The sequence below is a fragment of the Manis pentadactyla genome, chromosome 11, assembly GCF_030020395.1.
Source record: "Manis pentadactyla isolate mManPen7 chromosome 11, mManPen7.hap1, whole genome shotgun sequence".
Taxonomy (NCBI): Eukaryota; Metazoa; Chordata; class Mammalia; order Pholidota; family Manidae; genus Manis; species Manis pentadactyla.
In genome coordinates this window covers 97,858,252-97,874,850 of record NC_080029.1, presented here as the reverse complement: position 1 = coordinate 97,874,850, position 16,599 = coordinate 97,858,252, and the positions used below count along the sequence as shown (strand labels likewise).

Genomic DNA, 16,599 nt, shown 5'->3' with positions numbered 1-16,599 from the left:
AAGTCAAATAAAATAGAGAATTTTCCAAAATCTCTGTGACCCCCTCAATGAATAAATAACTCATAAAATAGATAAGGAAAACAGATGGTAAGAGGAAAACGCAATAATATACACAAATATCAGAGATGAAAAGCAACAATGGAGGACATGTAAGAGGTTCCTTAAGATGGCAATACAGGAAATGCAAAAGAAAGCCCTTGTTAGATACCCTTTTCCCCATCAAATACAATGACTGTTTAAAGACAGTCAACGCCATTAGAGGTGAAGAGAGTTGGACAGATTCTTATGCACTACCTGGCAGTACACTTGTACAACTTCAGGAAATAATTTTCCAAAGCCTATCATGAGTCTTAAAAATTGTACTTACTGAATAAAATATGTATTTATGAGTTAATACTGGTTATATAAATAAATAAGTATAGATACAGAATAGATGCTGAGCTTAGTGGGAGAAAGTATGACAGAGAATGTGCATCATCTCACAGCATCTCCTCATAAGATACATATTATTAATTATAAGTGGAAAAATAGTAACTTTATAATCGTGGTACCTGCAGACACTACCTTCATCAATTGATCATCTCCAGTGGTGAGACATGATGTCTCCTGAAAAGCACACACATCCCTTCAGTACCATTCATGCCAAAAATGTATAACCTGAATTTAATAATGACATAACATCAAAAAACCCAACTTAAGGGACATCCTACAAAATAACTGGTTAGTAGTTTTCAAAAATGTCATGGGTTTGAAGACAAAGGCTGAAGAACTGACTTGGACTGGTGGAGACTGATGACACATGGCAACTAAATGCCAGTGGGATTACAGATTGGATCCGGAGCCAGAGTAAGGACATCAGAGCAAGGGTGGAAAATTGTGCATGAGATCTGTAGATTAGTTAATAGTATTGCATCCTAGTTCATTGTCTGTTTTTTTTTTTTTTTTTTCGTTGTCTGGTTTTGAGAATTGTACTGTGGTTTTATTTGGGGATGATGTGTAAAAGGTATATGGGAATTATTTGTGCTGTTCTTTTATTTTCTCTTTCAGTATGGAATTATTTCAAAACTGGTACTTAGAATTTTTTAAAAACCTGAAACACTTGATTTCTTTTTGTCATATAGACCAAAACAGATATTTCAGAAAAACCAACTAATCAGTTATGGCCTGACTCTTCTACTTCTGATATGACTGTCAAAGATGATATTCTACGACTTGAAAATGAAATTCAAGTTTTGCGACAACAAAATCAGGTGATTAAAAACATTTCCTCTATTTTGTAAGAATTTCCACGGCCTCATTAAGTTCAAAGGATATAATAGACTTTTAAAAAACATAGAGACAGTGTGAGTTAGCATACATGTATATTTAGTAGGTGATTAAAGATTCCAGTGATTTCCCTTTCCTACTGGTCATGGGGTAGTAGTTCCATTAGAAGGTAAGTTTGTAATTCCAGTTTCCTGTCTCTATAATAGCATGGCTAGTGGAGGTGTTCTTTCTTGCCTGGCCAGCTGTTGGCCAAAAAGTAAAACCTTGCTATATATACAGTTGTGAAGATTATTGAATTCTAAGACTTATTTTTAGGCATCAGTAAGCCAATGCTTCTCTGGTTCAATGTTTTCATGCATTTCAAAATAAATACAAAATTTTAACTTTTTAGTCCTGCCAGAAGGCTACTTGTCAAATAAATGAATCTTACTCTTTTAAGGCATGAAGAGATTCTTGTAGAATTATAAACATGTTACTACTTCAAACAATGTTATATAGGGTAGTGATAAAATACAGAAGATGCTAAAAAATGAGATCAGACTTACCAGTGAAAATGATGTTTATTTTCTCTAAACACTTTATTCTTTTGTATCTAGGAACTTAAAGAAACTGAAGAAAAACTGAGACATGCCAATCAAGGTTTATGTAACCAAATGAGACAAATGGTACAAGATTTTGACCATGATAAACAAGAAGCTGTGGATAGGTAATATCCAACAGAAGCCTAATGCCTGCCTCTGGGCTCCCTTCCCCTGCTCCCCCCAAAAAAGATTCAAGAGAAATGATAGAGTGAATCTTCCCTGTTGAGATCTTGGATTTGGAGGAGATGTCTCCCTAGCTTCTCAAATTAGAATTTGGAATGCACCTTTCATGTAAATGATATTATGTAGTGAGTTGGGTTCTATAACTCCATCCAAAATGCAGTTCATTGAAGTAGGATAGCTTAATGGTTTTCTTTAAAGGCTAGTCTGGGAAGTTATTCTTTATAAGGAAGAAATCTGTGGGATGGAATATGTCTTCTAAATACCAAATCATAAATCATAAACTTGGAAACAGACTCTTGGAACATAACTTGTGTGGGGTACTGCTAGTGTTTGTGTTTAATATTATAGGTGACTTGGAATTTTGGAACTATACCTTCTATCACTTCAATTAATTTTTTATAAACAGAAGCCCTCAACACATAACTCTGAAGAACTGGGGCATTCTCACATTTAAGTCTTAATTCTTCTCTGGAAACATTTGAAGAAAGAAAATTTTGAAGATCCTCAGATGGTCATTTATTTAAAATTAATTATTACTACACTTACGGTTGGGGAAAAAAAGAAACTGACCTTAATTATAATCTGCATTAGAGGGAACAAGTGGGAAGGAGGGAAGGGAAACCAGTCCACCTTGGTGTTTCTAGCATTGCTGGGCTCTGCCGTAGATTTCTGCTGTTCACTGTCTGTTTCTAGGTGTGAGAGGACTTACCAGCAGCACCATGAAGCCATGAAAGCCCAAATACGTGAAAGCCTGTTAGCAAAGCATGCTTTGGAGAAGCAGCAGCTCTTTGAGGTGTATGAGGGGACTCGCCTGCAGCTTAGGTGAGGGGAGTTTAGCTGCCCTTTGAGCCGTAGAGGCAGCATTCTCCTATTCCATGGTTGAGAGGAACACTGTTTGTTCTGCAGTCCTTGTATTTTTTTGTGTTCATTTAGTTGCTGGTTTTGTGTATCCAAGGTCTGACTTAGATAAGATGAATAAAGAGATGGCTGCTGTGCAAGAATGTTACCTGGAAGTGTGCAGAGAGAAGGACAATCTAGAACTGACTCTCAGGAGGACCATTGAAAAGGAGCAGCAGGCTCAGGAGAAGAAGGTACAGTACAAGCTAATGTTATGTTTTCTTCATTTCTCTGTCCTCGCTGTTGTCATTGAAACCAACACTCTTGTTCCCTTGTGAAATGGGGAAGGCATATGTAGAACCTCTTTACTCTGGGCTGTATCACACTCATATAGCTAATAAATATTGAAACTAATAACTGAAATGATTATTAAAACCTTAGTAGAAGGCATCTATATGGAAGAAAGTGTTTCTTCCTTATAGAAAGAGTTCTAAAAATAAGCAAGAGTGGTCCCAAGTCACTTTGAGTTTGAAACCCAGAGATCTCTTGCAGTCGTTTGTTGGCTACTTAGGTGGCTCTGCATAGTCCTGTGAACACTGCACAAAATACTCCCTCAGAAACATATTCCTCTGACCCACTTCTCTCCCAGTATCTAAGTGCCATTTTATTCTCCTGGGGAGAAGGGCAGGAGTTTGAACTTGGGTCTCATGGGTGGAGAAGGTAGTGACCTGCAGCTGTAGGGAGCAAGGTCACAGTGTGAGTGGGACCTCTTCGAGGGAAGCTCTCAGTTTGCAGAGAAGCTGGAGGGGCTTAAGGATTGCAGTACACGCTTTACTCCTGCCCGGGCCCTCCAGGTTGCCTTTGGAGAGTATCCAGGAGTGAAGTCACATGTGAACGGTCGCCCCTCCTCTATTCTTCCCTGCTCTGGCCGGAGGGTCATCCACACACACGTCTGACTCTCCCTTCCACTGTGGACCGGCCTGCAGACCACAGTTTGAAAGCCACCTGCATCAAGATCAGAAAATATTTTTAAAGGCTTGAATAAATGTTCTATACAGAGGTTTCTGAATAAGTTATATTAAAGCAAGCTATTGCTGCCACAGACTTCAACAGAAGAGTAAAGAGCAGGCGAGGCATTCAGTTCTTCTACTATGTTGATTATTTTTGAATAGATTAATATGGTAAAAACACATGCCATGTATACATTTCATCTGGTGAAAAAAAGAACTTCTATAAGGAGATGTTTTAGTGCTGGCAGCATGAAAGCTAGAAGGGATCTTAAATTACCTAAAGAACGAAGGACTTAGCTTTCAGTCATGTTTTAGCAATTTTAAATAGGGAGAAGATCTCTAGTGTGGTTCTCTTTTCTCTTTCTTTCTTTTTAAATATGTAAACTGGCAGGAACATAAGAGTAGCTCTCTCAAAGAGGTCATTCTTTTCAGGAATATATTTTCTGGTACTTTTAAAAGAATTAATTTGGCTGTAAAACTGGATCTCATATAATCAGTCAGTTGCAGTTAATAGCTCCTACTGACTGATAGTTTGGCTCATGAATGCTTGTGCACTGAGGCAAGAAGGAAAGTTAGAACTGCTCTTTAGCCCTCCCAGAAAACCTTACATGTTAATTTTCTTTAAAATTTTTAAAATGTCATACAATGAAGTTAACTCTTTTTCTTTTGGTGCACAGTTCTATAAATCTTCAACACATGTATAGATCAATCAACCTAAAAAATTCCCTTTGCTATCCCTTTGAAGCTATCCACCCCGCACTGAAATGGCCAGTGTACTGAGGGTATTAGAAGTTTAAGTCCTTCCTTCTCTAGGAATTGTTTAGTTTTTCATTCAGATTTATAAAAGCCCTAGAAAGCTTAGTAGTCATTAAAAGCCAATCAGTGAGCATTCTTTAAATTTGAGATTTTATGTAATCTTTTCATGTCCTCCAGAGGTAAGCCAACATATGCCAATCTGTTTTCCTAGGTAGTGTTTTCACATTCATACAGTGGAAACTTCTCTGCAGAGCATGAGCCATTTTCCTGCAGTTGACCATTAGGCCAGGAACTTGTCTGGAAACAGAATTTATAAGGCAGACACCACCAAGAATCCCAACGTGTATTTCCCTGTTTCGTATGTGCCCTTGTCTGACACACTTGATGAGTCAGGCTGTGGGTTAAAAGGGAGCTCAATTCCACATTTTAAAACTTTTATTAACACGGAACTTGCCTCACAAGTTAACCTAGCTTGTTCAGAGAATGGGAAAAATGTCATGGACACAGAACCTTCAGAGTCGGTAGTAATCAGTGGAGGCCACAAGCAAAGATGAGAACATGCCCATTCCTAATGTCATTCCTATATACACATTAATACAATTGTAATAAATGCTAACTCAGTTCTTGGAGTTGTTTTGCCATCAGAGGCATGCAAAACAAGTTTAAATGTTTTAAAACTACCCAATACAGCTTTCCCTTTAATGATAAAACTTTTTGAATTAGATTTTCCTGTAGTATGTTCAGATGGCAGACTCCTATGCCCAATAAATCTATTATTTTTCCTCTGTAAAGAGAGAGAAGCAAAGTTTTCCTCACTGTGGTGTATTGCAAAAATAGTCACACACCTTCCCCCTCCCTAAATGCATGCCCCTGCAATGTGACTTTTTAGCTGTCCTCAGTGAGAGGTAGTGTGCTGCTCATCTCTTGAATCTGATCTTGGCCATATCACTTACTTTGGCATAATTAATAAACATTATGTAAAAAGAGGCTTAAAAAGCAGTTTTGCACTGAGGCTTGCAAGCTGGATACTCTTGGGAACCCTGTGACTGTCACCATGTGAATGATCTGGGATAACTTGCTGGATGGTGACACAGGTGACCAAGTCATTGCCGTAGAAGGCATCAAGCTAACCACCAGACATGTGGGTGAGGCCGTTGTAGACCTCATAGCCCCAGTTGCCTGCAGAGATCAGACCAGTCAACATCCAGCTGACCCACAGAATCATAAGAAATAATAGATGTTTGTTGTTTTAAATATCTAAGCTTCGTCTGGTTTATTATGTAGCAAAGCTAACTGATATACTCACAAACATACAAACACAGAAAATTTATAGCAATTTTCTGCTCTAGGTCAAAAGGAAATGCAGATATATGGAAACAACTCCTGAATGATAGACATACGCAGATAAGACTATGAGAATTCCTTCTGCAGTCAAACAAAAATAGTAACAGTGAAAATATGATGTGACACTGGACAACTTTCTCCACCACATGGTTGAGACCATCCAGTCGTCTTAATACTGCTGTAGTCTCCATGACCTGATTGTGTCAAAGTGGGTCCCTCGGCCACCAGAGATCTTTCAAAATCACATAACACTGAATAAACACAGATATCATCTTGGCATTTGCCAGTAGTGTAGAGAAATCAGATGGCAATTAAGACAGAGGTAATCCAGATCAGCTGTGAGCCAGAAAAAACAGAACCAGATTATCAGGAATCAGAAATAATGCCAAGGAGACACAGAGCCACTGCTGTGACGCCGTGTGGCAGTAGGTGCATGAGGTTGCTCCGCCGCCCTCGGAGGCTGTGCGTTTCAGACTTCTCATGGCATCTTGGTGGGACCTCCCGAAAACCCCAGCATTTTCCAAACAGAAACTCTCATAGTTTTGGTCCCTAATATATTTTTATTAGACTTTTCAGAACTGGCTTTCTAGAATAAATAGAAAATGGTGAATTAAATAGTTCAAATTATTAAAGTTTAACTGACACTTGATAAAAAGTTTTGTCTTTGCTAATGACAAAATAATGCTAATCTGGATTTGTCATGGGGTGCTTAGCTTTTAGGATAGAACAATAATTTTTGGCTTATGTCAGATTACAGGTCTTTTGGAAATGTGAATTTTTTGTAGGCTCAGATACCTGATGGGTCCCATGATAGTTGGGGTGTAAACATAAATGTCAGTTTTACTTTTTTTAAAAGAGTATTTGGTCTTCTAGGAATGTATTGTATTAGTGCTTTTTCTTTTAATACAGCCACAGGTAAATTTTATATCCTAATATTGGAGATGTAAGCAGGTCTTCACACTACAGTTTCTTCAACTAACTGGTTTAGCATGTAGGAATATCTGTTGTCCTCTTGCTGCTGTCTCTATATGCATTTAACCTTTATTTCATAAATTTAACAGAGAATATTAGTGTTGTACAGAGATACTTGAATTTTGTTTAAAGAGACAGCTACTGGAGGAAAGAGAAGAATATGTAAGCAAACTGCCAGTGGAACTTGGAGAAAAGTAGAAGATACTCTTAGGATGGAAAAGAAAAAGTGGCTGAAACAAGAAACTGATGTTAAATAGCAGGTTGAAAATGAAGTGGTGTTAACCAAAGCACAGTGGGATAAGGAACAGAAAGAGGCATGGGCCAGAATTTCTTTCTAGTCACCATGTTTTAAAATGTAGTATTAACTATTAAGAGATTTATTTTCTGAGCAGACATATAATTTTTAATTGCCAAGTACATATATCATCATTTTATTTCTCAGATTTTGGCCATTAGCATCTTACACAAGTTTTATTTTTTAAAACTTCCACCTCTTGATTCTTCAACTCAATTCAGGGTATAATAGATGTTTTGGAACACTTTCTTGATTTCTCAAACTAAAACCACGATCTAATTTCATATTGTGAAATGATTTCTGATAACTCTAGACCAACCTATAATTAACAAATAAGTAACCCCTATTTTGGATTAGAAGAAAGGACTAATGACTGGGCAGGTTCAGAAGCATAAAACATTATCTCTGTTAACCTAAGTAGCAAAGGACAATAGCAAATACTCATAGTTTCTTAGAAAGTTAATGTTCAAATTATGATCTTAACAACATAGTGGGAGTGAAATAAATTTTCAAGCTTACTTAAACTAGAGTCTCCTGTCCACAAAATTGCTATTAGGTTTGGGACTACCTCAAGATTCAATAGTAGACCACTGTCCTGACCTTTGGCCTTCTCATCTCCCATTCCCTCTCACAAGTACCATTTCATTAATCATATGCTGGCAACTTAAATTCTTTTACTAGTCATTTCTTAACATAAAAATGTATATTCTGGAAGGCACAAAGCAAATCCCCTATTTTTACATTTTTGCAAATTGTTTTTTAGTTGGATTTGCTAACCAGTTATTTATCAGGGAGATGAGAGAGACAGCTACTATTTTTGGGAGGATGTCAGTAAGCTTAAACTGTTACAGAAGATGTCCATTTCAAGTAAATCAATACAACCTGGGGCTGTGGTGGCCAGGGAAGCAGTTTGAGAACCCGAGGTACTCAGGAGATGGGAAACAGGAAAAGGGAAAAGCAAATTTTGCTATTTCATGGTTTTGCTCAAGACTATGCTTAGTTTAGATCTATCTCATTACACCGTTGAAAGCAGAAAAGAATCATGAAGACATTTCTCCAAAAATGTCCCCATCTTGAATGCACAGTGACTCAGTAGAATTAAATATCATAAAACAAGATTCTAACGTGTTTAAGTAAAACTATTTTTTAGATTATTCAACTTTAGTTTCATTAATTAGACTTACCCAGTCCACTGTGTGGAATGCCTTGTGTTAATGGAAAACACATATTATTAGCAGACATTCCCTTGTTTTAAAAACCATGCCACCTTTGCCGTGGCAATGTCCCAGCTTCCAGAAGGTTGCATCTTGAAAGCAAGAAGGCTTGACCTCACACAGTATATTTAAATCTTCCATGTAATTTCTGTTCTATAGATGAGGTCAAAAGAAACTTCCAGGATTTACTTGAGAATGTATTTTCATTGACTACATTTCTAAACCTCATGTGTTTACTACAACAATGTCTAGATGGCTTTCAAACACAGCTGTGGTCACTTTTTTGGCTAGCTATTCTAGTCTTTGCTTGCTTGACTATTTTTCTCTTCATACGATTTTTCTTCTGAAAACAGATCAAGCAAGAACTTACTCAACAACTTGAAAAGGAGTGGCAGTCTAAGCTGGATCAAACTATAAAGGCAATGAAAAAGAAGACCTCAGACTGTTGCAGCCAAACTGACAGAGGAGCCACCACCGATGTCATTTCCGAGAAGGAGAAGGCAGTCATGTTGGGAGAGCAGAGGCGGAAGGTCCAGGAAGGTCTAGAGCAGGAGAAGGAGCCAGCCAGCAAGGGGAGCTCGAAGGGACTTGAGGTCGGATTGGAACTCAAATATTGTGAAAATATTGCCAAACAGGTAATAGGCAGGTTTATGATAGCCAAATTAATGGAACTGACTATTAATGGAAAGCTGTAAAGTGCTACCATTGAACTTGTTCATAACTTTGTACTTGAAAAGCTTTGTGCATTCTAGGGTAGAAAACCTCTTGCGAGGTACCTAACATTTTCTTCCTTATGTTGCTGTCACAAAGCTGTCACCCTCTCAGATTTTTTAATATATTCTTTCAGTCTACAAAATGTTTGCTCCTCTGAGGTCAGTCTCAGCTTTAAGATGCCTGAGGTTGAAGATGGTGGTTTTTGCATCTGAATAAAGCACAATTTAATTATGAATCTTTCATCTAACTCTATAGAAAGTATTCCACTAAGGTAGTTAAGAGATAAGCAAACTTCAAGCGAATAAAGTGTTTAACGATATTTGTGTTGAGACTTACGGAGCTGAATCTGCTGAGGGAAGTATAGCTCTGTGTTAGCAGAATAAAGATGAGTTATTTATTTTATCTCTGTTATCCATTAAGTGATTCTTGAAGTTTTTGGTCTTAGGATGCATTTACACTTTTAAAAATCAAAGACTCCCAAGAGCTTTAGTTTGTGTAGGTTATATCTATTTACTGTATTGGAAAATAAATCTAAAAAATCTTTAAAATACAAGAATACTAAGTCAACTTGCCATTGGCTGCCACAGCAGTGACACATTGCATAGCATATAGCCTGTGTAAAGCTCTATTTACACATGAAAGAATGGTAATAAAGGGATGGATGAGCTCTGAACATTGTTTTTAAAATAGTTTTGAGCTCACACACCACCTGACAGAGTTTCTAGCCCTCAGGTCCTTGAACCTTATATAGTATTATTTATTGTGTATTTATTATTTTAGATCTATTTACTTATTAGAAAATCTGAAGTAAAGTTTTTAAAAATATACTCGGCTTTTGGTAAATACTTGGAATTCTGCCTATTGTTAATTCTATATGATTCTACAAAGAAGCTTTAAAGTATGGAAACATAGGCAAATATATGTAATGTTATCAAGGACATCTTCAATCAATTAAATAATTTTCTGACATTTGCTATATTTGAATAGAGTTGAGAAAATGTTCTACAGTCAGACATGTTTAAAGAAGCTGCTTTGGTATTTATGCAATTACAGATCTTGTGAAGAAAAACAAATAGCATGGAATAGTAGAAAGGAAATGTCTGTAGTAACTTTTTAAGGAATATAAATTCCTATAGAGGCTTTATCTTACTTGCAATTATTAAATGCATGGAATTTTCCTGTAAATGTATTTAGCATTTTAGTGAGAAATGCAGCCACTTACATCAGCTCTGCTTTTGGTGTATATATGATATATGTATGTATGTATCTGTGTGTATTTCAAAACAAGGACATACATATATATGATATATGTATGTATGTATCTGTGTGTATTTCAAAACAAGGACATAAGGAAAGATTATTTAACAAATGATCTTCTGGTACTTTGTAATGTATTTACAACCAGTTCAACCTCATAATTTATCAAGTCTTACATTTTTGCCCGAATTGATGTATCACCCTCATTCTTTGGTCACAAGCTCATTTTTGACAGCATGAGAATCTGTCAGGTACAAGGCTCTACACTGTACTGGTGCTTTATCTTACTTGCAATTATTAAATGCATGGAATTTTCCTGTAAATGTATTTAGCATTTTAGTGAGAAATGCAGCCACTTACATCAGCTCTGCATGTGTGCATGTGTTTATGTTTAGGGCTTGAGGACACTGAAGAGCTGGTGGGTGTTCAGACTGGATAGCAGCTGATACCAAGCAGCCTTCCTGCATATCTTTTTCTTTTTCCCAAGATAAATAGGAATTTTTTGGAAATATTAATTGGTACTTTGCATAAAGCTTTATAATAATGGTACTGACCATCAAATACTTATAGATTTCCACTTCTTGCTGTAGCATTTGCATAGATCAGTATGGGAACTTTAGAACAGAAGGATTAGAATCTGCTGTTTGGGATAAGGTGAGGTACTTGAAGTCAGTGTAACTAAAGTAGTGCAGTACCATGTAAAACACATGAAATCATAATTGTTATTTGCAAATAGGCTATTCTTGAAATTGTATACCTCAATTTACCTCTTTCTTTTGCAACATCCTGCAGGTAGAAACAGCTGTGCAAAATGCTCGTCATCGATGGCTGGAAGAACTGCCTGAGCTTGCGGAGTATAAAGCCTGTGTAAGAGCCGAACAGAAGAAGTGGGAAGAACAACAAGAGGTCTCTGTGGCCAAACGGGTAAGAGCTCTCGCAGAAAGAAGCTTCAGGAGGGCGTCTCTCCTGACCTCTTCTCTCATCTCAGTCAAGAATTATACTTACAGTGTTGTAGAAGGATTAGATGTAATAATACACGTTATGCATTAGCTCAGGGCTTGGCTAGTAGTATCTCTTCTTATCATCACGTTGTTGAGAAGACAATATATATATTTTGAGTCTTGAAACTCTCATAATCAGGAAGATAACCATATTTGTGAAATCAAATCCCATTCTGTCTTGCCCTATCTTTAGGAGAAATTGAGGAAAGTTATTTACCTGTTTGTTATTAGCTATACAATATCCATTCACATGCTTAAAGAGTGTCTTCTCTGCTGTGTCAGTAGTCTTACAACATATTCTCCTTGGTGTACAGCCAACTCTCCTTTCCAGAGATGTCATGTTCCTTGACTAGAAACATCAGATATTATAACCATTTTCTCCCAACTTATTAGTATAAACCAATTCCAATCAAAATGCCAATAAACTGAAAATAGTTTTGAAATTTGACACAGTAATTCTAATATTTATTTGGAAATCCAAAAGGACTAGAGATTTTTTAAATGTTCTGGAAAAGAAATAGTAGTCCAGGCCTAACACATAATAGAGTATGTTGGAAAGCAACAATTCAGGCAGTGTTGAGTCACAAAAATAGAATTCTTTTTCATTCAGTACTAAGCAGACTTAAGAGATAGGTCCAACTATGATAAAAGCTTAATAAGTTCTTTCAAAACAAGGGAATGAGGCATTTTCTGTAATAAACAGTTTTATGATAGCCAGATACTTTGGAAAATTGCTTACCTACACCATGCATCACAAGAAACTCTAGGTTGATTAAGGAGTTAAACATTTTTAAATGTGGTACAAGAAAAAGAAATTGAGTATTTCAAATCCGTATCACAATAATTCAATGTTGAGGCAATGGACACCAGAGCAAAGAAAGATAAAGTAATAGGATAAAATATGTACAAATACATAAAACTTTTTGGTTTTTGTAATTAAAACAAATGTGAGGGGATAATAAAAATAAGGAAAATAAATTAATCAAACAGAAACATTAATACTAATAGATGATAAGAAAAATAATACAAATATATAAGAAAAACAAGAATCTTTAGAAAGTTGTACCAAGGATTAAGAACACATAGTCTTCACGAGAAGTCCAAATCGCAAAGTTAAGATTCTATTTTATGCCATATGTATAAATACCCTCTTCTTAATTGTAATATACAAAACATAATAGATTGCAAAGACAAGCATATACTACTCTTCCCATGTCACAGCCACTTTGGAAAATAATGTGTAACAGACATTATAAATGATTTGTACATTGTATTCATAATCTTACTACACACATTACTTAAGGAAATAATTCAGCATAAAAAAAAATCTTTCAATATTATTCTTAAGTTATGTGGCAATACATGGGTGTTTGTTACATTATTTTCTATATTAATATGTTGAAATATTTCAAAAGGAAACTTAAGAGGGAAAAAGAGGAAACAGTATGAGGTATTGCGTATATGTCTCAGAGCTCAAAAGTCATGAATAATAAATTGGGTAGAATATAGAAAATAAAATTGGCAAGAGATCTTTCCTTAGAACACAGAAGGCCCGACTGTATGTGAATGCAGAAATACAGAAACCAGAGGACAGTGTGCTGCTCCTCTGACTTCAGCGGGCGTGAGAATCACCTGGAAGTCCTGTTAAAGCAGATTCCCAGGCTTTCCTCCTAGAGATTCTGTTGGGTAGATTGCTACTGAATTATTCTCCTGGTAGCAAAAGAATTTTGTTGTGAATTTTTTTGTAAAACTCGTCTTAGTTTCCTTAGTAAACTTCAGTGCAATTCAAAATTATTCAGGAGCACACATGATTGAATAAAAGTATGTAATGTGTTTAAGAATCTACATAGGTGAAGATGTTTGCAAAATTATGTAATAGCTAGAAATTTAGGAAGCAGACCGTCTATCTCAACATCCAGAGCATATCTACAGTATTGAGTAATAGCAGTTACAGTTGTTAGGCCAAGCCTTTGCTGATGCCCACTTCTTTGAACTTTGTGTCCTTCTTTGAATTCAGTCAGGAAATATTAGAAGTAAAAAGGACTCAAAGTCATTACCCAATCTGCCCACTATATTGGTGAGGACACTAAGTACAGAAGCGATTTAGTGACTTAAAGGCCATACAGACAAAAGTGGCAGTGACTACCTAATATTATCGAGTCATTATCTGGCAGGCTCCAGACTAAGTGTTTTAAATGCATAGTCTCCTTTGTCATTTAATCCTAAAGAAAGCTTCATCAGGTGAGCAGTCATAATTACCCCTATTTTATAGATGAGGAAACTGAGGCTCAAAGAAACTGAAGAATGGGTCTGTGGTCCCCCAGCCAGTACATTCATTCTAGCAGTGTCTCTCCAGCACCTGTTCTGTAAGCACCGTGCCAGGCCACCTCTGTGATCAAAGGCAGGGTTAGAGCTAGAGCCCGGGAGTTTGGATTCTCTATTACTTTTTGATTCTGTACTGTTGTTTTCTGTGATCTCCTAGCCTTGTTATTCTGTTATTAAAAAATTCCAGATTAATGGAAAAATAACTTTTTCTGTTTGGTACTGTCATTTAATGAACTGCTCCAACCACTAAAATTGCTTTAAAATATAATAGTTTGTCAGCAAGTTATTATACAGGCATATGTTATATTCCTAAGTAATAGTAAGATTTCCTTTTGAGGCTGCTTTTGCTTCATTGAAAGATACTTTATTTGTTGAGGACGAGGCAAAATTTGAGACTGCATATGTATAAAAAAACTAACAATTGTGTTTATAAAATTAGTTTTGGATAATTATACAATTATATATTTTGGGGGTCAGTTTAAATTTTAAGTTCCCATGAAGTAGCTGATTGTTTTTATTGAAGGATCGTTGATATACAATCTTAGACTGTTTGCAAATATACAACACAGTGGTTCAAAAGGATGTTTCATTTTTTAAATCACGTAAGACTTAAAATACTAGGTGATTTAAAATGAAGGAAAAGATCCTTAAGTATACTGTTAGTATATTTTAGGAACAATGTCTTATCTATCTTCACTTCTTTTTCTTAATTTTGATTTTAAATCTCTTACTAAGTTCAGAAGTGAATCCAAATAATTACTTTAGTATTTTTATTAATGAGGAAAATTATGAAGAATTTAAAATGTACATTCATTATTATGTCTGTTAGGTATCCTTTGCTGTTTCTGAAGCTAAAGCAAAATGGAAAAGCGAACTTGAAAATGAGAAGAATGTGATACCTGGAAGGGAACTGGAAGAGACGATTCATTCACTTCAGAGAGAGCTTGAGTTAAAGAGCGAGGAAGTCCCTGTGATTGTCAGGGCTGAGTTGGCGAAGGCCCGCAGTGAATGGACCAAAGCAAAGCAAGAAGAAATCCACAGAATTCAAGAACAAAATGACCAAGATTACCGGCAATTTTTAGATGATCATCGAAATAAAATTAATGAGGTGCTTGCAGCAGCTAAAGAAGACTTTGTGAAACAAAAAACTGAACTGCTTCTTGAGAAGGAGACAGAATTGCGAACATGTCTAGACCAGAGTCATCGAGAATGGGCTATGCAGGAAGCCAGGCGGATCCAACTGGAAATCTGTCAGTATGAGGAAGACATCCTGACTGTGCTGGAATTCCTCCTAAAGGATGCCCCAAAGGAGCATGTCAGTGATTCAGAGAACAAGGAATTTTTGGAACTTGTGTCAACTTGCTCTTCAAAATGGGTGTCCATGCAGTATTTTGAAAAACTGAAGGTCTGCATACAGAAAGCATTTCAAGATATACTTTCCCCATTTATAGAAAATGCCAACTTAGAATGGGAAAAGGTATGTTCCTGATAAGTGAAAAGAGCTGTTATTAAACACCAAGGATGACTGTAGAAATTATATATATGGTATTTTTTCCTTTCTTCATTTACAGCTTAAGAAATATAAGACTTGTATTTTTTACCTGGGGTTTAAAAAAACTTTTTGTAGCAAATCCAAAGGATTGCTTTTCTTTTTAATCAAAAAAGCTTTACCTCATAGTGCCACAAATAAGAGGCAAAGCTTTTAGCCTCTAGGGCTCTTTTTCCTAAAAAATATAAGCTATTCTTTGAGGGGCCTCAGATTTCAGAAACTGAATAGCTCTCATTCCTATTTTTGTTTTTGAGGCATGACCACTTCAAGAAATATGTATCATATTAAATTAGGGTTTCTGAAGAGCTTCTAAAGAGTTTGGAGGCCTATTTCTTGCCCGCAAAGAATTTATATCTCACATAGGCAAAAAAAAAAGGCCAAGAAGTACAGGAATATTGATGCAGAAACAAGCCAGTAGAGGAAAGGCTCGCTTCACACACAGCTGTGCAGCCCCGCTTGGTTGGCGGACGTGCGTGTGCATGTAAAGTGAATGATTGGGTTCTTTTACTTGCGTATGTACTGTGACACCAGCTTTTAGTTTGTGTGGAAGATCTGAGAAAGCCAGAGTCATGCTTCCTATGATTAATGAAATCAGGTATGCATGAAAAATCCAGAATGATATTCTAGGCATTGTGATCATCCATTTTCCACATTTGGAATTAGAGGTAGGAAAAAAAAATGCCAGTATTGTAAGGTTTTCTGATAGAATTGAGGCATAAAAATTAAGTTTCAATAAGATATCCTGATCAAAGATTTTTCAAGGCCACCATTGAGCATTTGGTCTTCATACGTACTGGAAAGAGTAGGAAAGCTAGGAAAAAGTCTGAGTTCTGGTCCCACACTTGGGGCTAGGTAGTTTATTACCACAGGTAATTGTATATTATATCTGCTCATCTGAAAAAGAAAATACAAATTCCTGGCCTGTCTAATTCCTTGGGTTTGGTAGGATATGAATGACAGCTTGGTCTTTCTGTGTCCTGCATTTGAAAGAGTAAGACTTTTAGAGCCAAAGGGACTGAAAGACCAGTCTGCCCCCTCCCAGTTTACTCCATTTGATATTTTTATTTTTGACTTCACAAAGATGTCACTATTTAATAGTTGCTTTCAGTGTATAAATAACTGGGCAAGATCACTTCCCATGAATACTACTTATAATACTTCATTAAGAATTTTTGGAAAAAATAGATAATTCAAAAAAGAGGAATTTTATTATAGGTTTTAAGGATGAGAAATGATGATAAAATCATGTTACATGCTTTCAAGTTTTCTCTCCTGAAAAGGTAATCTCTACTATA

General features: G+C 36.2%; 1 protein-coding gene across 2 annotated transcripts in view; it reads left to right on the top strand.

Moving 5' to 3' along the window:
• Window positions 1–16,599, top strand: part of CEP152 (centrosomal protein 152) — an 84,702-nt gene that overhangs the window by 50,962 nt on the left and 17,141 nt on the right. For both annotated transcript variants that reach the window (XM_036924516.2, XM_036924515.2), the window contains 7 exons: window positions 1,122–1,250; window positions 1,863–1,972; window positions 2,724–2,852; window positions 2,986–3,121; window positions 8,812–9,093; window positions 11,222–11,353; window positions 14,585–15,232. In XM_036924516.2, coding sequence (XP_036780411.2) covers window positions 1,122–1,250; window positions 1,863–1,972; window positions 2,724–2,852; window positions 2,986–3,121; window positions 8,812–9,093; window positions 11,222–11,353; window positions 14,585–15,232 — 1,566 coding nt within the window. The remainder of the gene's footprint in view (window positions 1–1,121; window positions 1,251–1,862; window positions 1,973–2,723; window positions 2,853–2,985; window positions 3,122–8,811; window positions 9,094–11,221; window positions 11,354–14,584; window positions 15,233–16,599) is intronic.